The sequence below is a fragment of the Schistocerca serialis genome, chromosome 7, assembly GCF_023864345.2.
Source record: "Schistocerca serialis cubense isolate TAMUIC-IGC-003099 chromosome 7, iqSchSeri2.2, whole genome shotgun sequence".
Taxonomy (NCBI): Eukaryota; Metazoa; Arthropoda; class Insecta; order Orthoptera; family Acrididae; genus Schistocerca; species Schistocerca serialis.
The window spans coordinates 143046560-143073386 of record NC_064644.1 but is presented as its reverse complement, the minus strand read 5'-3'; the positions used below and the strand labels follow the sequence as shown (position 1 = coordinate 143073386).

Here is a 26827-nt window from a genome sequence, read left to right as displayed (position 1 = left end):
TTATTGATGTCGATGTCAGCACATCAGAGAATTTACAAATGTAATCGCACATCTGAAGCAGAAATATATTCATCTCACGTTCACGTACTTTCCGGTTACTGAGTATTACGTCTGCCAATAAGCTGAAGATAAAATTCGTGTTTCTGGAAAAGCCATTTGACTCAAATATTCGTTCCCAAGACATAAGACATATGTCTTGTCGCTATTTCATTGGATTTACACATTTTATAGAGGAACTATGTTCTAGCTTGGGAACTTAGTTTCTGAGATACCCGGTTTGACTGGCTGAGAGGGATGGAAAAGTGTTTGAGGTCCCAAAAAACGAAGACTCTGATTCTGCTGAATAAATTTTATTCAGATACTCCCTCGGATGAAGCTCACGCTGCTGCTAGTACTTGCACTGCTAAGAACAGGTCATAAGCCCTTTGATCACTAACAGTTGTAACACAGAGAGAGTACTTATTAAAGTTTTTTGGAGTTTAGCGTCGTAGTACTGTTGTTGCACACTCAATCTTCACACGCTACTGTAACTTCTGGGTCCTCCTTGCAGGCTAACAAAGTTTTGGTGTCGCTGTAGAAGAGGAGAATACCGAAATGCCTACAGTCGTGGGAAACTAGCATTAGCATAAGCAAGTTGCGGTAATATCGAATAGAACTACGACAAATAAGCAACCTGTTACCAAAACTTTTAGCTTGGATGCGGCGTGCATTGTCCATCCTTCCAATAAGGTTAAAGGTACAGTAATAATTATCGGAACACGAAGGCAGAATGACGAGTCGTATGAAAATCACAGCTTCGAAATTTTTCCTGAAATCAAACATACCTCTACCAATAAAGACGCACGAGAATCGTCATGCACTGTTAGCTATGAGTCAGAGAATCTATGTCCATCCGTCTCGTTGAATGGATGTTTTGTTTTGCTCATACTGGCACCTTCCTCACACGGTCTATGAGAACTGTATCTGAGGCTTTGTTATACATTACTGTGTTGAGTTTTCATTCACACCAAACACTTGCGCATGACTTACGTAGACCATTCGGCGCCCATGAGGCATAAGGAAATTGTACATTTACTAACAGCACGCCATCCGTACTAGCGGACCCCAATTGTTTTCTTCAACAGACCAAGAAGTCGGTTTTGTAAATCAATATTAGCACACGGCAATGGCCATAGTCTTGGAAGTCATTTATCACCAAACCTCTGAACAACATGTCAATGATTCTGTATTTGGATGTTGCAGAGCCTGGTATGTCATTGATTAAACTGAACCAGTACTGAATACAGCTTGCTATGTAGCACTCCTTATGTAGTAATAAGCGAGGGAATTTGCCGTGATGACAACGCATGTTGCCAGGTCTTCAGACAGCGACTGAAGAATTCAGTCGAATGTCTCGATCAAAGGTCAGTCATTGCGAAAAGCACTGTCACCCTAGATGACAGAATATGTTTCTGCATGTATCTACGCATCCATACAACTTCTCGCGTCGAGGAGGAGCGAGAGGAAAGGGGTGGGGAGGAGGGTGATGAATGCTACAGCTCCTCTGTTGGAGGAAAGGTAACAAAGAGTGAGATGAGGAGGAGGGCGAGGGGGGGGGGGGGGGGGGGGGGGGGGGAAGTGGAATATTTAAGGGCAGAACAGAGCCATCAGAGCGGTAAATCCTTCAGATTGTAATCTTGAATAATCGAGAAGCTTGAATGTTACGTACCACCATATTTCACAACATAGTTTACAAATAATGATATTTATTGTTGTTATTGACATTCAGATTACTTGCTTTATTTGAGATGAATGGGAAGTTGTACGAAGTAGTTCAGCATGCAACAATGGGTTAGCAGAAGCAGTGGGACAAACGTGGCTAATTGTTTAATTAATGTTGCACTATATGCCTATGGATGACTCTCAGACATTAGTTTGTGAATCCAGTGAAGAGCCACAACGCGATTACGGCGGAAAACCTTGAACGAGTTGTGCAGTAATCAACAGAGGCCCGCAGTTGACGGCTTACGGATGGCAAAAACAGCATCTTTGCCCTACGATTCATGGACTTCTCTATACTATAGATGGAGCCATGTAGAGTAGAATATTCTAATGTGAACATTGCTCATAAAACTCCAAGCAAACATTATCCATGCCCAAAACCCTCCATCTGCAGCACCAATGCTGTTTCGGGCTGCTGAAGAAGGGAGGAAGGATGATTAGAGTTTAATATCCCATTGACAGTGTGGTTACTAGAGACAGTGGCTGCTGAGGAGACATCTGTTGACTAGAGCCAATACCTCATAGATATTATAAATGTGTGTGGAGTGAGGAATTTCCCAAGTATATTTGACAGATTTCCCACAACTTTATGCACTTCAGTGTATACTGGAACACTAAATCAGAGTTAGCATTGATGTGAAATTCCGACATACTTGCTGGTGGTTGTAGTGTAAAGCATACGAAACAAATCTGAGATAATAATTGTGAGCAATTAATGTGGGAACTGAAAAACACACACTCAGGTATTTCAGTCTTTCAGCAAGTCTTCCTGTTAAATCACTAGTCGAAGCACATCGAGGGAAAGCTGTTCCATACTCAAAAAGCTGTTGAAAACTGGTGATGATTGCCGCCACTGGAACGTACCGAAGCCCAGTGTAGACGAGTACAGCTGGAAGCACTACCAGCGAGGATGGAGGCAGGCTTGGCGCAGATGGGTAGCCCGCTACCTGCGGGTGCGCTACCTGCTCTTGCGGGCGGACAGGGGAGGCACATCCTTGCCGTAACGGGCCAGCACCTCGCGCTTGAACGCCTCGAACTGGCGGCCGTTGTGCGAGTTTTGTCGCTCGCGCCACGAGGGACGCCCCTTCTTGGTCTGCAGGCCCCAGTGGATCGTGAACACTGGCGACAGCACCTTGAACTGGTAGCCGGCCACGTACATCTCGTAGACCTGTTGAGCAGAGAGTTTGGTCTAAGTCAAAGAGCACTTGGTACTTTTCTGTGTACATAGACGAAGGAAGCTCGCAGGACAAAGAATTAGCCACTCCCTCAAAAGAGCACACTGGTCTGGTCACTCTGGAGCACGGCAGATAATGTAGAACTATCCTTCTACTGCAGATGAGCGTTATGACAGTCAAGTGATGAGCATATGGCAGTCGTTGTTGGAAGAATGGTCGATGTGGAGATGTGATAGAATGAACGACAAGAGCTATCGTGTTTGGACATATCCTGACCATACTACGAATGAAGTTTTCCAGTTTGTTAGTGTACCAATGCCTACTGTCTCTACAAGAAAAGGTTTACCGCATGTACCCATGTAGAACCATGTAAGAAGAATGCTCACAAAAATATCCTAACTGAAACCAACTGCAGACGAGTGGCACGTCTTCTCAATGACAACTGGTTTCAAACCCGATAGCAGCTGATGTTGTCAGTGAATGCAACTCCATCTCAACCAGCGAACATTACAAGGGGAACCGCTTGCAGTAGGCGTTTGAAGCCGTGTACGTCGCACGTAGTAGGCATAAAGCTGCACCAAGTAGCCTGTTAAATCTCCCAATCTTTATCCCACAGAAAATGAGTGAGACTATTTGAAACAGTGGGTCAAACGTGGCACTCAAATTCCTTGCAGTTTTGTAGCTCTGTGGAATCTAATCATCAATGTTTGGCTTCAGTTGGGTATGGAATACCTGACGGAACTTGTCTGACTACCTCGCCGAAATGGTTCCGTTATCAGGGCTGAGGCTGTGTTACACGGTATTAGTGGGATCTCTCCTGGGAGTGACTAATTTTTAGCGAGATGTGCTTGTTTAGAAATTAAATTCATCTTAGCTTTTTATTATTAATTATTTAGCAAACTTTAAACCTTCTTTTTCTGTGTTGCAAATCCATTCACCTGACAGAAAAATACGCAGAACTGTTACAGTAGTACACTGGTGAATCTCCCTTAAAGATGGTATGCCCGTCCAATCAGTTGTATCCAGAAGTGATTAGTATCATTTTCGAATTACGTAACTCAGCTATTCCGAATATATAATTTAGATGCGTATAGCTGGAGCCCGCCTCCCCATCCCCTTTGGTCTGGCACGGCAGGTGCATAGGGTAACGTGGAATTCCACATCAAGACAACGAGCGAGGTGGCACAGTTGTTAGGACACTGGACACGCATTTTGCAGGACGACGGTTCAATCCCGCGACCGGCCATCCTGATTCAGGCAAATGCTGGGATGGTTCCTTTGAAAGGGCACGGCCGATTTCCTACCCCATCCTTCCCCAATCCGATGGGGCCGATGACCTAGCTGTTTGGTCCCCTATCCCAAATCATTCACTCACATTAAGACAGCAATCGGTTTGATTTTCAGAACACACGAGTCATAACTCTAAATATTGTGTTTTATCCGCATCATTCGAATAGAAAACATGGTAGAATTCACCTCTTTGAGACCTGCTATATTCAGAGCAGAAATCGCTGGTTTTTATCCGAAAAAGCAATATTGATATAATCACAGTTTATAGTCATGACGGGAGGTTACACATCCTTTTGTGGGAACGTTCCTTCAGCTCATTAACGTAGACGCAATTTTACGATATATATACATATATGTGTGTGTGTGTGATCGCTCGCGAGCGCTTATATATACTGATAAGCCAAGATATTACGGGCACCTGCTTAATAGCTTATTAGTCAACCTTTGGACAGCAACACAACGGCAGTTCTGGGTGGCATGAAATCTACAAGTTCTTCTGGAGTTATATAGCAGCAGAAGATTACGCACAGGCCATGCAGTTAATTATGAGCCGATGGTTTGTGGCTGCGGAGCTGGCGCCCGACATCATTCGAGGTATGGCTCAAATGGTTCAAATGGCTCTGAGCACTATGGGACTTAACATCTATGGTCATCAGTGCCCTAGATCTTAGAAATACTTAAAGCTAGCTAACCTAAGGACATCAGACACATCCATGCCCGAGGCAGGATTCGAAAATGCGAGCGTGGCAGTCGCGCGGTTCCGGACTGAGCGCCTAGAACCGCTCGGCCACCGCGACCGGCCATTCGAGGAATGTTCCCTCGGGTTCACATAGGGCGAATTCGGGACCAAGTCATTTACGTGAATTCACTATCCGTTCCTCAAACCACTGCAGCATGCTTATGGCCTTCTGATACAAATTGTCATGCTGCTGGAAGATACAATCGTTTTTGCGGAAGACATCAGTCATAAGGGATGCAGGTGACCCACAATAATATTCACATTGCCCACAGCTGTCATGATGACTTCAGTTATTACCGCATGTCCCATGGAAGCCCACGTGAATATCCTCTACAAGCATAATACTGCACTCACCGGCCTGCGTCCGCACATTCGTTCTTTGCAGCGGGATGCCGAAGGTTTGCTTGAGTTTCTTCCCCTTGCGCAACAAGGGGAAGATGCTACATGCACATTTCGCTACTGATACAAGACCTCCAAAGAACCGCTGACTGCATTCCCCTGGATTTTTCTGGCTATGGTCTTTTCGAAGATGAAATGCACAACACGTTCGTCAATAAAGTTGAAGAACTGGAGTAGCTCACTGTACAGTTCTGTCAATATTTACGAGATGATCCGGTTGTGTATGAAACAATTCGCAACTCACCACAGAGACGAGGGCAGTATTAGCTCTAAAGGCGACAACGACACGCAAAACACCTCCTTTAACAGGTATGAGGGCATAGTGAATTGTAACATGCAATTCGCCAACATAATATTGTAAAATATTACACCAGTGTCACGTGTATTTTCATTCATTACGTATAAAATATTGTATCAAGAACCGACGGAGCAGTCGATCAATCCTGAAGTAATATTTTATTTCATGTAAAAATACATCATGGGTGAAATTAAGCCCAGTTACATGGGACTCTATCGAAACGTTTACATTTCAGATACATTCGTACTAACTAGAACAGTTAATCACATTGAAGTCAGTAACGGCACGTAACCACTTTAATATCACAGTGTAACATTACAGTCGCGACACTTCGTCTCGTTTTTGTTTCCCTCTGTGACAGCAGTGCGCCAAGCGGCCAGCGAGTTACACTGACGAATACGATATCGGATGAGTGTGAACACTGTCTTTTATTTTGATTTTTAACATTGTTTTTGCAATAGAGAGCATACGTGATGCCCTAAGGTATCGACAATAACTTAAAAATTACACCAAAATGTATTTCCTTAATTTCCTAAGGACCTTTGAGGTATGAAACTGAAAGTTACAGTTTATATACGATTATCTTGTAACCTCCAGATATTTCTTATAAGAAGAAAAAGATGGCTAGTAAGGAGCATAAGACCTGAACTTTCGCAGAAATATGTCGTGTATCTATTTAACAACGTGAAGGTTTGTTCACTACACGTCCAGTGAAATCACTGAACACAGAACGCAGCAAAGTTCTATGGAATATAATACCTATATCGTTTAACGTAGCTAATTACCAAATAAGCCACTATAACTGTATCTGAATGTGAAACTAATCAGACACGACAATAAAATATTAAAACCAATAAAACTGATTCATAGCTCAGAAGAAACTAATTAAACAATTTTTGCTCCAACTGAGCCACAAAAAGCAAGACTCTTCAATACATTCGCTTTTGAAGGCAAAAGGAATTACATTTGCCAAAATATTAATCTATTAGAAAGTCGAATGAAGTGTAAGAATGGAAGAATCAGACTATAGCAAATTTTTTAGTCTCAAGAATAGTGCTTATCATAATAAGAGTAGACAACAGAAATACATGCTTCTCACGCATGAAATATGTGTTTATATTCTCTTGCTTTCAGCGGAGTAAGCTGCAATTGTAGACATATTCGAAAGTATTTCTTCCTGGATGAGGTGTAGCTTATGTCACTGAATCAATGAGATTCGGCTGTTTGTATATTTGTTTCACAATAGTTCATGTTTCTTGGTAATTTACTAATGCATTTAACGGCAACTATAATGACTATTTCGTTAATAAACTAGAAAAATAATTAAAAATAAACATTATCCGGACGAGGCAGCTGACTACTTTCTCACTGCTTGGAGCGCTAGTGTCTCTGCAGCTGTCAAACGATAATAACCTTCGCAGCAGATACTGGAACCACTGCGTGTATTAGACTACGTTACTATTGTGTAAGTAGAAGTTCGTGTTCTTTAACAGTAGTAATCTCTGCTCTCGGTAACAAAAGAATCCAGAGGTGCTTTGTCGCACTTCTTTTTTCGTCTGCTTCATTATGGCAATTACATAGTCTTACGAGACCATTTTACAAGTTCCATTCTATTGTTTTCTGTACAAAGAAAAACTTGTAGCGGTGCTTGTACTTAGGTAGAATACTAAATCACAAATAATTATTGTGCTTGTTAGAGCTAAACATCGTGTTCTCATTGCAATGTCCCGAGACAGTTAATGAAGTACTCAGTTTTTTCCTTGCTTCAAAGACTAGAGAGAATTACTGTAATGTGTAATGTATATCCTCTTCTATTTTACGCTGCAACTAATTGAGATTACTAATTTATCGCTCGTTTTCTTTTAGCATATTCTCGAACCGGCGTCTTCACAAAATCCTTCCAAAGACATTTTTTTATGGTGTACGCTTAGATTGACATGCCTTATTGCTACAGATCGTCAGGTAGTATGAACAAATAATTAAATCTCTTTACATTACACATTACACCACAAATTCGCAACTACGTGGTCTGGTCATATTAACGTGACCACCTGTCAGAAGCCTGAATAACCACAGTTTGCAGGGCGGATCACTTTGAGACGTGCTGGAGGAGAATCAATGACGTTTTGGAAGGTACCGACTGGAACGTGGAGCCATGCCGACACCAGTGCTGTGGCCAGCGGTGCTAGGTTTCCCGGTTGAGGATCCATGGCACGAACAGCCCAATCGAGTGGTCCCACAGAGTCTCAATTGGCTTTACGTCCGCTTTGGTGGCCAGGAGAGTACGGTAAACTCAACCTGGTGCTATTCAAACCACGCACATACACTGTCATCTGCATGACATGTTCCTTCATCCTGCTGGAAGATGCCATCACGCCGTGGAAAGACAAACATTGTGTAGGGTGGACATTGTGCCTTCCAGAATGATGACCTAGTGAGGTGGCACAGTGGCTACACACTGGACTCGCATTCGGGCGGACGACGGTTCAATCCCGCGCCCGGCCATCCTGATTTAGGTTTTCCGTGATTTCCCTAAATCGCTCCAGGCAAATGGCGGGATGGTTCCTTTGAAAGGGCACGGCCGACTTCCTTCCCCATCCTTACCTAATCCGATGAGACCGATGACCTCGTTGTGTGGTCTCCTTCCCAGAATGATGACATCACCCAGTGAACGCCACATAAACATTCCCCGGACCATAGCGACCCGTCCTCCGGGTGGACCCCTTCGAACGACTGTTATGGGTGTTCGCTTTTAGACCTTTCACGCCGATGGACATAAAACGTGCCGGGCGCTGTAGCCGAGAGGTTCTAGGCGCTTCAGTCCGGAACCGCGCGACTGCTACGGTCGCAGGGTCGAATCCTGCCTCGGACATGGATGTGTGTGATGTCCTTAGGTTAGTTAGGTGTAAGTAGTTCTAAGTCTACCGGACTGATGACCTCAGATGTATTGTCCCATAGTGCTTAGAGACATTTTTGAACATAAAACGTAATTTATCTAGAAAAGCCACCTGTGGTCATTCAGTGGGCGTCCAGTTGCGGTAATGGCGTGCCATTTCCCGCATTCGTCGCCTGCGATCAGTATTCGGCTTGGGAGGATGATCAGGAACCTGCTGCAGAGGCTCATAACGCAGCAACATTGGTTCATTTGGGCAGACAGTTACTCAATAGTTGCACGTCTATGCGCTCGTACCCATCTCCACAGCCATTATTCACCCCCGTCGTCTATGGCCCGTGGTGCACCCAGTTGCCTTGGCACCAGGTTTGGATAGCGCCACTTTGCCGTTGACGATCGGTACATCATAACCACATCGGCATGCGAAAAGTTAACAAACATAGCCGTTTCGGAAATACTTGCAACCTCGGTGCGAAGCTCAATGATCAAGCCCTTTCGGACGTCAGATGTCAGATAAATCGCTCCGTTCCAGCATTACGACAACGGTGCACTGCTTTCCGCATACCTCCGACAGCTTTACATACCCTCCACTGCTAGTGTTGCCACCCGCCGTCAGTGTTTGGTTACTGCACGGTGACGTCGAACACATGTGGTGGTCACGTTAATGTGACAGGACAGTGTATCTTTTGAACTGCTCGTTTGCGAGTCAGTGTTTACTACTTGCAGTACGTTTTCGTCTCTGTAACCGTATACCCAGTCCAAAAATGGCTCTAAGCACTGTGGGACTTAACAGCTGAGGTCAAACAGTCCCCTTAACTTAGAACTACTTAAACCTAACTTCACCTAAGGACATCACACACATCCATGGCCCAGGCAGGATTCGAACCTGCGACTGTAGCAGCAGCGCGGTTCCGGACTGAGGTGCATAGAGCTCGGCCACATCGGCCGGCTATACCCATTCTCCTGTCAGTTTTGGCTGTTACTTGTGTTTTATACATTTCCTGAACTGTACATGCCTGTTCAGTGTCCCGATGTTCTGTCGTCGCTTTTCAAACACAGTTTTAATGATGATGCGCCCTTGTTGCTAACAAGGGAACCTCCCCATCGCAACCCCCTCAGATTTAGTTATAAGTTGGCACAGTGGATAGGCCTTGAAAAATTGAACACAGATCAATCGAGAAAACAGGAAGACGTTGTGTGGAACTATGAAAACAATGAGCAAAATATACACTTAGTAGTCCATGTGTAAGAGAGGAAAAATCAAGGAGAGTGTGAGCTCAGCAGCGCCGTGGTCCCGTGGTTAGCGTGAGCAGCTGCGGAACGAGCGGTCCTTGGTTCAATTCTTCCCTCGAGTGAAAAGTTTAATTTTTTATTTTCAGACAGTTATTATCTGTCCGTCCGTCTGCCCGATGCGAGGTAACTGCGCCGTAGCATGGGGACGCTACACCTAAACAAACATCGAAACACACTTTTTTGGGAGTGGTTATCACATCCACCAGAAAACCTAAATCGGGCAAGGTAGAAGAAGATTTTTACCCATTCGCCAAGTGAACAAGTTAGGTGGGTCGACAACATATTCCTGTCATGTGACGCCCATGCCGACACCAGTGTCGTATAGATTATATTAGACGTTTTTTCCTGTGGAGGAATGGGTTGACCTATGACCTTGCGATCAAATGTTTTCTGTTCCCATTGGAGAGGCACGTCCGTTCGTCTACTAATCGCACGGTTTTCCGGTGCGGTCGCAAAATACAGACACTAAACTTACTACAGTGAACAGAGACGTCAATGAACGAACGGACAGATCATAACTTTGCGAAAATAAGGAACGTAAACTTTTCACTCAAGGGAAGACTTGAACCAAGGACCTCTCGTATCGCAGCTGCTTACGCTAACAACGGGACCACGGCGCTCCTTACCTCACACTGTCCTTGATGTTGCCTATCTTGCGCATGGACTACTAAGTTTATATATTTTGCTTATTTTTTTCATAGTTCCACACAACTTCTTCCTGTTTTCTGGATTGATCTGTGTTCAGTTTTTCAAGGCCTATCCATTGTGCCAACTTATAACTAAATCTGAAGGGGTTGCGATGGGAAGGTTCCCTTGTAAGAGATACCTATCAAGGTCTCGAACTGCTTCGATGTCGAACGACATTACAGATGTGGTCTAACGGACTATAAATCCGCGGATGGGGTGAGCGGAAGCGGCCGTGAATCAATGCCTGCTGATCAGCGATATCGGATGACAGCGCGGTGCGTCGCGGAAACGCGTGGCCGCAGGCGGAACCACACAAAGGGCGCGCCCGGCCGTGAAATACGCACAGCTGGCGATTAGCCGCGCCGCTGGCCGCAGGCTGGCCGCGCTTCCTGCCGCTGGGGGGAATCCATTGTCGCACCAGACAATATCACACACACTCCTCGTTGTTTCAGCCACAAGGTGATGTGGGCAGACACCAGTTTCTTCAGTCCTGCTGGCAGACAGCGTAGCAACTAACAGGATAGAGAAAACTGTACAAGCATCCAAATTTTTTTTTTTTTTTTACGTTTCTGTAGTTCACAATTTTACTTAGAAACGCGAATAGTTAATCATTAAATAATTTCAGTCCTTAAATTGTGACAAGCGAAGTGGCAAAACCATCGATGCTAAGACGTAAAGGGACGTGCCAGGAGATAATGGTGCCTTAGTGGAAGCCGGCCGGAGTGGCCGAGCGGTTCTAATCGCTACAGTCTGGAACGCAGGTTCGAATCCTGCCTCGGGCATGGATGTGTGTGATGTCCATAGGTTAGTTAGGTTAAGTAGTTCTAAGTTCTAGGGGACTGATGACCTCAGAAGTTAAGTCCCATAGTGCTCAGAACCATTTAGCCTTAGTGGAAAATATTAAAGCCAAATCAATAGCAAAACAACCGGAAAAATTGTTCACAGCGTGTCTGCGGAGGACGTTTATTATGTGAAACGTGAGACAATGTTGTGGTTATTCAAGTTCGCTGTCAACTGCCTTGCCACATTGCTAACACCGGTTCCCGTCAGATCACCGAAGTTAAGCACTGTCGGGCTGGGCTAGCACTTGGATGGGTGGCCATCCGGTCTGCCGAGCGCTGTTGGCGAGTGGGGTCCACTCAGTCCTTGTGAGGCAAATTGAGGAGCTACTTCAGAATGAGATTTTCACTCTGCAGCGGACTGTGCGCTGATATGAAACTTCCTGGCAGATTAAAACTGTCTGCCGGACCGAGACTCGAAATCGGGACGTACTTGATTGAGAATGAAACTGACATATGGCCGGGAGAGCGGTGTGCTCACCACATACCCCTCCATCTCCGCATCCAGTGACGCCTGTTGTCTGAGGATGACACGGCGGCCGGTCGGTACCGTTGAGCATTCATGGCCTGTTCGGGAGAGGTTTAGTTTAGTTTTTTATTCAAGTTCACTATAGAGGAAGCAAACTGTATATACAGGTCTATGTTGATTAATACACTGCCAATTCACATTAATGTGACCATCTGTCAATAGCCTGAATAACCACATTCTGCAACATGAACCGCTGGGAGACGTACAGGAAGAGAGTCAATGAGGTACCGACAGGGACATGGCGTCATGCCGACTCCGGTACTGTGGCCGGCTGCGCTATGTTTCTCGGCTGAGGATCCATGGAGCGAACAGTCCGATCGAGGTAGTCCACGTATTCTCCATTCGGTTTAAATCCGGGCAGTTTCGTCGCCGGGGAAGTGAGGTAAACTCATGCTGGTGCTCTTCGAACCACGTACATACACTGCGAACTGTGTAACATGCATTGTCCAGCTGGTAGATGCCATCGCACTAAGGAAAAAACACTGCATATAGGGGTAGACATGGTCCCCAACGATAGATGCACATACTTCTGTTTATCCACTGAGCCTTCCAGAATGACAAGATCACTCGGACATTGCCAGGAAAACATTCCCCCCACACCACAGTGTCCTCTCCTCCGACCTGGATCCTTCAGAAGACTGTTGCAAGGTATTTGCTTTCAGTCCGATGGAGCATAAAACGTGATTCATCTGAAAAGTTCCCCTGCCGCCAATCAGTTGATGTCCAGTTGCGATACTGGCGTGCGAATTTGAGCCTTCACTATCGATGAACAGCAGTCAAGGGTGCATCAACCAGGCGCCTGCTGTGAAGGCCCATACGTAACAACATTCGGTGAACGATCGTTGAGCAGACACTGTTGATAGCCCCTTGGTTCATCTGTGTGGTGAATTGCTCAATAGCTGCACGTCTATTCGCCCGTACACACCTCCGCAGCCGTCGTTCAACCCATGTCAGCCATGGACCGAGGTGCACCACAGTTGCCTTGGCGCCGGGTTTTAATATCACAGTTCTGCCATCAACAGCATACATCACTAACACCTGCACGCGAACAGTTTACTAACTTAGCCGTTTCGGAAATGCTTCCACTTTTAGCCCAAAAGGCATGATGTTTTAAATGTCTGATAAATTGCCCTGTTTCCGCAGTACGACAATGACTGCACTGTTTCCTGCGTCCTGCCCCCCCCCCCCCTACACGCTTTATTAACTCTCCAGTGCAAGTGATGTCACATGCAGTCTGTGAGTGGTATTTCACGGTCAGTGGGCGACCAAAAAGTTTCCGTTCGAAGGCCTTACAATCCAGAATCAGTATGCCAATCAGGTAAAATCACCGTTACCACTGAGACAATCATCCCATTGGCGCAACAGGTTCCATATATCCGTTTTGTAGAACATCATGTCCTAAGGTGCGCCGAAACCCGTAACTGCCTGCTGCACATCCTCGTCAGACAAGAATCATCGACCCTTCAAAGCCCTTTTCAAGGTGCTGAAGGCTTGGTAACCGCATGAGGAGAGATCAGTACTGTAGTTTGCAGAAGACTTGATGTCTCATACACATCCTTCATTCTGCCCTTCGACAGCCAAGAAAATAAGAACAGAATGTTGGTCCTATTTGGACGCATTTGGTAATAACATCGCCATAGTTCACGTTTCTGCTTTCATCACATGCGCATTGGGAAGACACGAATGCCACACTTATCATTTGCCTACATGTCGGTGCTTATATACCCGCATCGTAGACGCGCTATGTTTTATATACGCTGCAGTAACGCCCTTAGAAGGAAACTTTTTGATCGCCCCTTATAAATAAAGACACGAATCAACCAAATGAACAATCTGCCTTAAGGAAAGAATATAGGAGAATACATTACACGGGGCAGCAATGAGAAAACCGCCCAAGTTCTATTTATTGCTTTTGTAGAATTATAATGTACTGATTTCGATGCTGAAGCTGGTTTTTGTCAAACAGGTAAACTTTCTGAGTTATCGAATTTTTGTGTGTAGGAAATACCCGAGTTAAATTATTCCACAATTAACATTCTTTCACGTTAAAACTTGTTTTTTATGAGCAAATATAATGGTTTCAGCTAGAAGGCGGTGCAAAAATGATGGTGATATACTCTGCTACATATATGGTATCAGAGAGGCTGGGGTGGAATCATGATGGCAGACTACAGACAGACTTTGATAAGAGACATTTCCGAGCGTTCTAGATGTTCCAGGAAATGTAAAATGAAACCTTGAATTTTAAACAATGATGGCTTCACAAGCAATTGCTGTGTATCAACTTCTGCTATACAGTGTAACTGTTTTCATAAACAGTATTTATAAAAAGATTTTTTCTTCCGAAAAATCGAATTTGGACAAGAGATGTTAACAAAATACACAGGTCATGTCACAAAAATTCAGTACATTTCATTCAAAGCTTACAACTTTTTAAAATCGAATTAGCCCAAGAACATGACTTGATGAAGAAAAGTGCATGTCATTTTTGGAAACAAGGGTGCAAAAATATTCAGAATATGGCTGAAAAATGTAAACAATTTTTATAAACATTTTTTTATAATCCTGTGTTATCTATAGACTTGACTGGAGTAATAGTACTGCTTTGGCCAAAATTTATTTCATTCAGTTTCAACAAAATTTGTATCAATATTTCTCAAGAAACAACAGTTTGACTTGACCTATTTTAACATAACATAGATTATGTACATCAATGCTACAGGTTCTATTAAAGTTAATCTGGATAGTAAGTAACTCAACATCGAAATACAAAACAAGAAAGGAAATTTTTCATTACTGAAACTAGAAAAAGCATTCATATCCATAAACACAGAAAACAAAGAAACAATACAATTAAACTGAACATATATGAATTACATTCCTATTAATGAAGACTTTGTACTGCTTTCCTCGACATCAGTTAAACATTAAAAAATTGTGAGAAAGAACTTAACTGAGCAACTTTGTAAGTAACATTGAAAATCAGTTAGGCCAAAACAATGTATTTATTCATAGCTCTTATCTTCTCGGCAATTTTGGCATTTCAGAACAAAATTCAGCTGCACAATTAGGAAATTTATTTCACTTCAGTCGTTTCAGTAGATTAATTTGATGTCTTCAGAAGACTACAAAATTTGGGATACTATAAATCATTAGAACTTGTGCATACATTTATGTGCAGTATAAGAAGTGTATAATAAACCTTGGTTTAGCAGATGTCAGTATCTTCTTCACAGAAGCATAATGCTAAGACATGTCGAAAAAAATATATTATATGTGATAATTATAAGAGCAGACTGATAATTTACAAGATGTGAACTATATTTATATACATAGTTTAGTTGTATTAGCAACAAGGAAGGTATATAAAAGAATATAAAAAGCATAACTTAGACATATAAAGGAAGCTATATTACAATACATTGGAAAAACATGGCCTTTGGTTCCACTTAAGCTATTGCTGAAATTAATTTCTAAACCAAATGCATTAATTTTCACAATTTTAGATGTTTTGTTTGTTGTGGTCTTCAGTCCTGAGACTGGTTTGATGCAGCTCTCCATGCTACTCCATCCTGTGCAAGCTTCTTCATCTCCCAGTACTTACTGCAACCTACATCCTTCTGAATCTGCTTAGTGTATTCATCTCTTGGTCTCCCTCTACGATTTTTACCCTCCACACTGCCCTCCAATGCTAAATTTGTGATCCCTTGATGCCTCAAAACATGTCCTACCAACCGATCCCTTCTTCTAGTCAAGTTGTGCCACAAACTTCTCTTCTCCCCAATCCTATTCAATACCTCCTCATTAGTCACGTGATCTACCCACCTTATCTTCAGCATTCTTCTGTAGCACCACATTTCGAAAGCTTATATTCTCTTCTTGTCCAAACTAGTTATCGTCCATGTTTCACTTACATACATGGCTACACTCCATACAAATACTTTCAGAAACGACTTCCTGACACTTAAATCTATACACGATGTTAACAAATTTCTCTTCTTCAGAAACGATTTCCTTGCCATTGCCAGTCTACATTTTATATCCTCTCTACTTCGACCATCATCAGTTATTTTACTCCCTAAATAGCAAAACACCTTTACTACTTTAAGTGTCTCATTTCCTAATGTAATTCCCTCAGGATCACCCGATTTAATTTGACTACATCCAATTATCCTCGTTTTGCTTTTGTTGATGTTCATCTTATATCCTCCTTTCAAGACACTGTCCATTCCGTTCAACTGCTCTTCCAAGTCCTTTGCTGTCTCTGACAGAATTACAATGTCATCGGTGAACCTCAAAGTTTTTACTTCTTCTCCATGAATTTTAATACCTACTCCGAATTTTTCTTTTGTTTCCTTTACTGCTTGCTCAATATACAGATTGAATAACATCGGGGAGAGGCTACAACCCTGTCTCACTCCTTTCCCAACCACTGCTTCCCTTTCATGCCCCTCAACTCTTATAACTACCATCTGGTTTCTGTACAAATTGTAAATAGCCTTTCGCTCCCTGTATTTTACCCCTGCCACCTTCAGAATTTGAAAGAGAGTATTCCAGTTAACATTGTCAAAAGCTTTCTCTAAGTCTACAAATGCTGTAAACGTAGGTTTGCCTTTTCTTAATCTTTCTTCTAAGGTAAGTCATAATGTTAGTTCTGCCTCACGTGTTCCAACATTTCTACGGAATCCAAACTGATCTTCCCTGAGGTCCGTTTCTACCAGTTTTTCCATTCGTCTGTAAAGAATTCACGTTAGTATTTTGCAGCTGTGACTTATTAAACTGATAGTTCGATAATTTTCTCATCTGTCAACACCTGCTTTCTTTGGGATTGGAATTATTATATTCTTCTTGAAGTCTGAGGGTATTTCGCCTGTCTCATACATCTTGCTCACCAGATGGTAGAGTTTTGTCATGACTGGCTCTCCCAAGGCCATCAGTAGTTCTAATGGAATGTTGTCTACTCCCGGGGCCTTGTTTCGACTCAGAGACACACAATTTTAGATAAGAGATGCTATTCTATCAAAATAGTATCTACTTTTAATTGCAGTCTGATATTCAACAAATCTTTGGAATGTAGGTAGGAATAAATACAAATTCTGAACTTTTCTAACAGGTTCTTTTTGTATCCCTTGTCAACTATGTGGAAAATTTCCATAGCAAGCAAAAATGGAGTGTTTCTCGATATCACACAGTGAATTTGTTTAAAAAATATGACAGCACTATACCTTTTACTACCTGTTCTTTATACATAATAAGAAGCCTACAGCTGAAAAATTTCTCAAACCCGGTATACATAAAATTCAGTGTAATATATGCCCTAGTTTTTTATAGAACAGATGTAGAGGGCGTTTGATGTCTGTTTTCATGGTAAAAATTCGTATATGTAATATTCTATAGAATAATTCAAATTTAGAAAACGCACTCTTCCACCTCCATCTTTGCTTAATATGGAAATTTTGCATATAGTTGACAAGGGCTACGAAATAAACCTCTTAGATGAGTTTGAAATATACACATATTCCAAAAATCTGTTGAATGATTGGCTTGCACTGAAAAATAGCCGTTGGTTTGATTGATATAAGAATTCCTATAAAATGGTGAAACTTAGCTCATTTCCTTTGAGTCTTAATATCATCAAGAGCTCATATGGATCTATGGACTATGTAATATATTTTCACTCCATTTATATATCTTAGTATGCTTGTTCTATGCCTTGTATCTGTTTCTTGCTGCAAATACAACTTTATTATGTTTAATAAATGTAATTCATTTAGTGTAAATTATCTGTTATAATTCTCATACACAATATATACATTTTTCTTCATTTCGTAGCATTATGCTTATGTGAAGAAGATTTCGACCTTTACTAAACAAATATTAACAAAGTTCTGTAATACACTTCTTATTCTTTATATACATGAATGGAAAAATTCTAATGATTCTGTAGGCTTCTGAAGACGAGAGATTAGTCTGAAAAAACCGAAAAAGCGCAATAAATTTCCTAATTATGCAACTAAAAACTGAATTTTGTACTGAAAAGTGTGTTCGTCATATCGCAAAAATAGTGAAAATTAACAATGTAGTCATAGAACCAGTTAATGTCAGTTTATATTTCTGGTAGTTGAAGACAACAATACATAGACAACAAATAAACAGCAGAGTTCAAATGGTTTGATGTGCTTGTGATAAACCAAATAGAGTTTACAACACTGGTAATATGACTGAAAAGCAAAGATTACAATCAGGGTGTATGACTTTTTTGACATATTAAATGAGACATCTTAATGTGAAAAATTTGCTAACAGCCACGGATTAACAGTGTGTAATGGAAAGATTATTGTGGGCAATTACAAGAAGATATTGTAATTTAAATAACTGGATTTCTGAGCAGACTCGATTGGAAGATGTATTTATATCTATAATGTAAAGAGAAAGAGCTGGGAGATGCAACAAGATGAATAGACAGTAGACACACTAAATAAGTTGAATCAGGCTGCCAATATGCACTGACTTGTTTCACAAGTGAGCAAGTGCCCTCCTCGCCAGTCTACTATTTTTTTCCTGTATTTCTAACAGGCTACACAGATTCGCTTGTTGTCACATTACTTCTGTGTAATGGTGAATCATGTGTGTCATGGAGTATTTGTGAGAGCCTGTCAGGAGCTTGAAGGAAATTTCAGTTAGGGAGAATGTGGTCTGCTGGAAGGAATACCACAAAGGGGTACGATTAGGTATCGTATGGACGGTGGTCTATCATTTTGTCATGGTGTTGCACTTATTTCAGTGAGACCACTACATGCACTTGGTTAAAATCGGGTTTTATGTGCCTCTTTCACTTGTGTTTCTTGCGGGACATATTTTTCAACTATGTTTCTCACAGATTAATTTCTCACATTGCGTATCCATTTAAGTTGTAATGAAAAACAGTCTTCCTTTGTACGAGGTTCAGAAACATGGTCCCATAGATAAGGATATTCAACTGTGCCTCTCACATATGTGAATCCTCATGAAAATCAGTTTCTGAATCTCAAAAATATTAGTACTAAAGTTATGTTGATATTGTATTTCAATGGTTCTGTAGTAAAATTGGGAATTTGATGGATATTTGTAACATCTAAGGTGGTTTGCAGTAGTTCATTTACGATTACCTATCATGTAACCAAAGTATTTGAATATCATACAACATCCACAAAAATATCAGCGTTCATCTTTTTACTATATTGAAAAACTCTTCATGTGAGAACGAAACTACATGTCTTTGCTTATTCACAAGCATACTAGCTTTCTCATGACTCTTTGTCCCATTTAATGGACATTTTGCTGCAAATGATAAGGCACTTCCAAAGGTAGCCACTAGTCAGATCAGTCCTGTATTTAACTTTATCTATGATGTTAGCAATTAAAAACTTCATTTTCTTGGATCCTTATCTGTAAAATAGCAATCATTCACGAAGCCTTCATTAGCCTTGCAGAATTGTGTGCTAAGATTAATTATCCAGTGTCCTTCAGGAGCACATTATTAAACCTACATTGCACCTGTGAAAGTTTAACAATTTGTAGATAATCTTTACCATCAAATAGCATTATGACAGGGTTATGCCTAAAAAATTACTGTAAATCGGTTTAAATATTTCTTCAAAATTCCTGTTGGGCATTTCAGAAAAGTTATAAGACAGCAATTACCTTTCAAAGGTCTCAGTTTCCATGGCTTTTAAAAAAATTCTGTCTAATGGAATGCTACACCTACTCTGAATCAAAATTAAAAATCAAAAACAGTCTGCCCTTCTTAGTACATGATATCATCGCCCTTCTCAATGTCAACAACATCACATTACGAGCTATGCCCTCTACTACGCTCCTCCTGCACCTCTCATCTCCAGCCCATTTCAGCCTGGTAGTTTAGCAGCCACTAAAACGAAGCAGCCAATCACAAAATGCTATTTTAACAGATATCATAATGTTGCTGTGAAATTATGCAAGCTTCATTTGCATTGTGTAAGCTAAGTTCAAAAAAAATATGTGAGCTTCACTTATACTGAATAAAACTGGTACCATGTTCAAAAAAAATTATGCAAACTTCACTTGAATTCCACAAAAATTATTTCATGTCTCCCCCCCCCCCCCCACACACACACACACACACACCACACATTCCACCTCTATATTTCCTATATTTCACCTTTCCATTTATGTAAAATACAGTACTGGCTTATAAATGATTTTCATCTCACATGTGTGCACATAAAAGAATAAATTACATACTATATTTAAACACTTGCCTCATCATGCCAAATCCTATACTGTGTCAGTAAATTTCCTCTCTCTCTCTCTCTCTCTCTCTCTCTCTCTCTCTGTCTCTCTTTCTGTCTCCCTGTACAATAAGGCAACATGCAATACACTACATAGGGAAATGAAAGAAAAACAAAACCTGAACAAATGTAATATAAATGTATATTATATTATTATTATTTTAAATTTTCGTACAATGTTCGCATTTTCATACATGCCCTAAAATCACTGTTAACTTTCACTTGCAACACAAATCGTTTGCCAACTTCCACTTCAGATATCTGCATCAGCTAACCAGGCTTCGACAGCTGTATATTCCTTAACAAAATCGAAATGGCACTGAATTGCATTGTTTGACAAACTGAATACAAAACGAGTAATATATAGTTCATGTAATAATCAACCAGTTTGCTGTATTGAAACAGAAACACTTCAGAGTAATAAATACACCCATATTTATTACACATTTGAAAAAGCAACTAAATGTTCGGAATCTGTAAAGCATTCCTTCCAGAATAACTACATTATTTTCACATTCGCTTCTAAAGCACTATTAGATAGCAACCAGACCCTATGGTTTTATGTGTGAGAACTACATACAAATTGAACACAGAACTACAACAATACTGTTTTCGACAGTGAACATCGTTTCCTCTTATAGTTCCACTGCATAGTACCTTGTGAATAAGAACTGACTTTTTTATGAACACTTTTTCTACTACACACATAAAAAATGTATGTTAGCTCGTATCACTATTTTCGTAGTCAACTGTGTGTATGTTGTTCACTCTTCCATGAGAAATTGTCCACACAGTAAGCTGTCGAGAAAGTCAAGTTCACCACCACTGATAGCCAAGACTCGTACCAATAGAGTATTTTGCAGTTCTTCAGATAAACCAGCACCGCAGCTACAAACATGGTATTGATGCATATTGCACTCCATATCGGATGCTGCTGTCCCATCTCCAATGCTACAGTTTTTCAGTGAGATATTATGCTCCCATCCTAGCCCAAATGCTTCAAGTTCTGCAACATGCAAGCAGAAACTCTGTTTTCTTGAATTACAAGTAACTGATCAGTAAAATACACATTTTATTAGTAATAGTCGTATGCATTGCATGCCAGACTTACGCTTGTGTCCCAAAAGAAGAAAGCATTGGATGATGAAGGACCAGCAAGAATGATGGGTTAATGACAATGGGTCTTCTGCTCTTACAACACAGCATCATGCTGAGTGATTAAGTTCAAACCAGTTCTGCCAAGCAGAAAATGCAAATAGTCAGCGTTAATTAGAAAGTCCTGTCTTGTCGACACACATGCACAGTGCATCGTACTCGTATTTCGTTTTCCACATTTCAAGACAGATGATCTTGAAGGTACATGTGCTTCAATATACACACAACCAAGGAAATTCTATCTCAAATGTACATGTTGTATTTCCTTACTTCATACTACAGGAAACAGATATGCACATTCAAGAGCTCCAAAGCACAGGTGTTGCTACACCATACCTCTGTGGTGCCTTGTTACACTTTCTGATTTTTAGCAATAATTGTAATTTTGCTGTCCCACTCTTATGAGCACACTGTGATATGTAAATCTTGCGAGCTCTGGTAATAAGCACTTATTATGACCCAGCTGCTCGTCAGTCTGCTACCATCAGTTGATCTCCACTGCCCATCAGATCAAGCAGTTGTTGCTATGCGTCTTTTCCACAGATGCTCACAGACTTTCATAACCTTATCACCACTACTATTGTATGAATTGTTTTCTTACTTATAGTTTCGTTGTAGGTATTGACCATTTAAAAGTGTAAATGTCTGTCCATCATTAGTCATTATGTGTTGTTTTGGATTCATTTCAGTGCTTTACATAATTTCCTGATAGTGTCTATTTAGTACTGTTGTATTAATAAAGATCGCGATTTGTAGTTTTCATTCATATCGAGACTTTTGCTACCCAAACCTTACGTTGAGCGAATACCTGTGTGTTGTTTACACTTTCGTGTTTTTAAGTCCACTTACTGCCTAGAATTAAGCTGCGCAACTCACTGAAAGATACAATTTTGCTGATTATTACTTCATTACGGTCTAAGTGTGTTGTAGTACTTTTTAGTTTAATGTAAAAGTAGCATCGTTTGTGACAAATGTTGATGTTGCTGTAGGTTAGTTAACATGGGAGAATCAGGTCAAGACTGTGGGCTGATATTTCGCTGGAGTGGTTGTAGTGGGACGACATCAAAGTGTCAATGAGGTTCTCCCATGGAGTTGCAGATTATGCATTCGAGACAAGAAAATCGTAGAACAGGGAAGAAAGATTCGCGTCCTTCAGGCAGAATTAGAAATCGCTTATCTGGAGTTAGACAGGCTGAAGGGGGAAAAAGACATTGGGAGATGGGGAAAAAGCGACAAGTAATAGGCAAAAACCTCAGAAATCGGATTTAAATTTGCAGTTAGCAATCAGTTTGACTTGTCAGCTGAAAGAGGAAAAGATCCTTAATCAGTGTTTTAGCAAAGAAGAGTGTAGCTTTCTCGTAAGAAGCGCTTCGATACTAGTTTGCTAGAAAAGTCAGGTAGAAAGAAAAGAGTCCTGCTGTTAGGTAAGAATCACTGGAGCTGTGTATGCCAAATGGTACTAGAAAAGCTAAGTGTAGCATACCAGATCAAAAGTATCATGAAACCCTATGTCAAGCTTAGCCAGGTGACTGGCAACAGAGGGGGCCTTGTACACATATGTTGTTGGAGAGAATCAGGTACTTATAACAGGAGAAGCAGAAACGCCTTGCTAGCAACTGAGAGTACAGTATTGAAGGCGAGCTGGAGGAAAAAGGAGCAGCAACAGCACATACTTGTGTGGATTTTGTGGAAGTTTCACAGCACTGTCACTGGCCATGGGTTAACATGGCTGTTAGTCATTTAAACAAAGAGCTGAGTGGACTGCTTTTCCCTGAAATAGTCTCACGCCTGTGCCATGCCTATTGCTGCAGTTAGGAGACAGGGACGTTCCTGAATAGGAGGTGGAATGAATTATTAACTGAGCAAATGGCAGAAAGTGTGCCCAAGACAAAATACCTACGATAACTTGGGTCATAGGAGCACATTTCATAGGCTAGAGTCGAGTTTCAAATAGTATTGGAAGAACTTACGGCAGAATAGGACAATAATATATGTAATAAGTCCAGAAAAATAAAAATAATTGTTTCATCAGAACTGGAGGTTCAAAAACAAGATAAATGATGTCCTTGTGTGCCTAGAAGATATGAAAAATTCTGAATTGACAGAAGTTCTCTATCTCTCTCAACACCTTGTTAACCAAAGAGATAAGGAAGGTAACTTTCAGGGATTATAGACTAGCGTTATTTTCGTGCAGAGCTAACATTGAAAATTGAGGAATTGCAACGTACGCAAAAGTTGGGCACAAAGTCAAACAGCGTTCTGGATAAACACTGAAACTTCACTCCGCTTATACATTCTATTTCTGTTGGTAAATTGATACTGAAGATCCTTTCTTACAAACTGACATTATTGGGAGGGACGCTTTGGATATCCCTCCAAGACTCTGACCAAGAGGCTGTTTAAGACAGTTCAGTGTCATCTTAATAGCTTAGCACCACCAAGGGAACGTGTGCATAGTAACACAGAGGTAATATATGAGGGAAGATGTGAAGCATTGCTGCAGCAATGAGGATGGAAATCATCCCCTGAATGTGACTATACGAAAGAGCAGTAAGCAGTACATAACAGAACATTTGAATGTTCACTCAGAGCATTCAAGTGGTCAATGGAAGACCTTCATTACTTGCCTGCAGAAGCTTCTGAATGGATATCAAGTCTGGATGTTATGACCCATTACTAACTTGAAATTGCATTTGTTGTAAATAACTATCTAGTATTTCTCCTGTCATATAACAATAAGTAAATAAAGAATAAAATGAAAAATATTGTAACAAACATGTTTTGTTTGTATCAGACCCAAAAAGCAATTACTTGAGAGTTGTTAATGCTCAACACTTATATAGCAGTTGTAGCACTCTGCACATCCCCTCTAGGAAATTTTCAGCTAGTTATAGAAAATTTGGATGTATTATTGAGCTACCTGTCAGAGAAGAGGAAAGAGCTAGTAGTGTGTGGAGATTTCAGTGCAGATTTCTTAAAAGATACAGGCAAGAAAAATGATCTGCAATTATAGTTTCAGAATCAGTTTTCCAATTTGTGTGCAGCAAGATAGCAGAACACTGACTGATACATTTTTATGGACAGTGCTAAGTCTGAAATAGTTAATGTGTACCTATTGGTAATGGACTATCTGACCACTGTGCACATTTCATGAAATTAAACAATACAGAATTTTACAACCCTGAGGCATGTTCATACCAAGCAGCAGGGACGGTAATTAATGAGAACAAGATACAGTGCTTTAAGATTGAAAGACATGGTTTCAGATGAAGTATATATAGAAAGAGATGCTGTGTCAGATTTAGTTTATTACATAGCTGATCTATGTCAATATTTTAAAATATCTTCTCTAGAATGGTATCCACAACACTAAAAACCCAAGTAAGCCATGGATAACTAAGGGAATTAAAATTTCTTACAAGAGGAAGATGGAAAAGCATATAGAGGCCAAAATAAGATCCAGTATCATGCACTTGCATTATATAAAAATAATGTAATATTTTATCGAAAGTCATTAACATGTTAAGAGGTATGTGTGCCCAACAGAAATTAAAATATAGATAATAATATTAAAAATAAATGGGATAATATCAAATGGAAGACAGGACAGGCAATCAGTGAACAATATACAATGTTGGGACTGACAATTCACAAGCTGTTTCTTTAGAAACAGGACTAAACTGTTTGGTTGAAGAAGCAAGAAAATATGTTCAAAATGTCACTCAACAAAACTTGAAGCAATTAGATGTAGCACCAACATCTTTCACTGAAATTAATAGAATTATAAAAATTCTACACAACAAACGATCATATGTTGTTGATGCAGTTCCAAACAGAATTTTGAAAATTTCTTCTAATTAACTTAGTGATATATGTAATGTTTCACTGGCACAGGGAATTTTTCCAGGCAGCTTAAAAGATGCAACTGTTAAACCCCTTTATAAACAAAGGTCACAAGAAATATTTAATTAAGTATTGTCCAGTTTCCTTACTGGCATCTTTTTCCTAAATACTATAAAAAATTGTGTACTCAAGAGTAGTCTCACATTTAAGAAGAAACAATTTATTCTGTGAATCACAGTTTTGATTCCATAAGCGTTTTTTGATTAAGAATGCTATTTTACAGTCACTCATCAAACATTACAAACCTTAAATAATAAAATATCACGACCTTGTATTTTTGTGGCCTTTCCAAGGCGTTTGATTGTGTAGATTATGTTATGCTCTCAAGAAAATTCAAGTTTTATAGAATTGTTGATCTTACACACAGCTGGTCTTCATCATACTTAACAAACAGAATGCAAGGAGTTATACTGATAATTCAAACAACATTGGAAGGGTAGAAAATTTTAGTGACTGAGGAGAAATTACAAAGGGAGTCCCACAGGGTTCAATGTTGGGTTCACTTCTAATCTTTATATACGAGGGTCGGTCAAAAAGTAATGCCTCCCATTTTTTTTCTACTTAAAGAAATTAAGTTAAGTGAAAAATTTGAATTTGGCGCCATTCCTCAAACCTTCTTCTGCAATCCACTGCAGTAGTAACTTTCTGTGTCAACAGGTGGCAGCACAGCAGAAGTTTGTAAGATGGCCGACATCGATGTTCGTTTGAGACAGCGTTGTGTGATTGAATTCTTGAATGCAGAAGGTGAAACGCTCATACGCATTCATGAAAGACTGAAGAAGGTGTATGGTGTTGTGACAGTGGATGTCAGCACTGTTAGACGATGGGTTCGTCGTTGTAAGGAAGCTGAAGGGCAAACACCGTTGACTGACGAAAAGCGGAGCGGCAGGCCGGTGAGTGCAGTGACTCCACACAACATTCAGCAAGTTGATGACATCATTCGTGGTGACCGTCGGGTGACTGCAGATGAAGTGTGTCGCATTATTTCTCTTAGTAAAGGCAGTGTGATCACGATTATTAAACAATTGGGGTACTCAAAAGTTTGTGCACGGTGGGTTCCAAGAATGTTAACCGATCAGAATAAAGAGGCAAGGAAAACAATAGCCTCCCAACACTTGCAGTGCTTCCGTTTGGAGGGAGATGAGTTTCTGAAAAAAATTGTGACCGGGGACGAAACATGGGTGCATTTTTTTGAACCCGAATCAAAGAGGCAGTCAATGGAGTGGCATCACACAAGCTCGCCGAGGAAGAAAAAATTCAAAACTGTGCGATCGGCAGGGAAAGTTATGGCAACAGTTTTCTGGGATACAGAGGGTGTGATTCTGGTTGATTTTTTGGAGCAGGGATGCACAATAAATTCTGTTCAATACGTCACAACCCTCAACAAACTTAAAGCACGTCTTCAGCGAGTTCGCCCAACAAAATCAATGGCAGATGTTCTTCTTTTGCATGACAATGCAAGACCACACACCAGTCGTCACACCTCTGACGAGATTGTCAAAATTGGATGGGAAGTTTTGCCTCATCCCCCATACAGCCCTGACCTGGCACCATCAG

At 40.8% G+C, this 26827-nt stretch overlaps 1 protein-coding gene and 1 pseudogene across 1 annotated transcript in view; one reads left to right on the top strand and one right to left on the bottom strand.

Annotated features, from left to right (window-relative positions):
* Window positions 1-1620: 1620 nt before the first annotated feature.
* The window catches only part of LOC126412936 (beta-1,4-glucuronyltransferase 1), a gene marked incomplete at its 5' end in the record, with an annotated part of 93550 nt that continues 68343 nt past the window's right edge, over window positions 1621-26827 (bottom strand). Inside the window, one exon of the mRNA XM_050082827.1 lies at window positions 1621-2929. Coding sequence (XP_049938784.1) covers window positions 2720-2929 — 210 coding nt within the window. The remainder of the gene's footprint in view (window positions 2930-26827) is intronic.
* Window positions 11545-11662, top strand: LOC126413666 (5S ribosomal RNA; annotated as a pseudogene).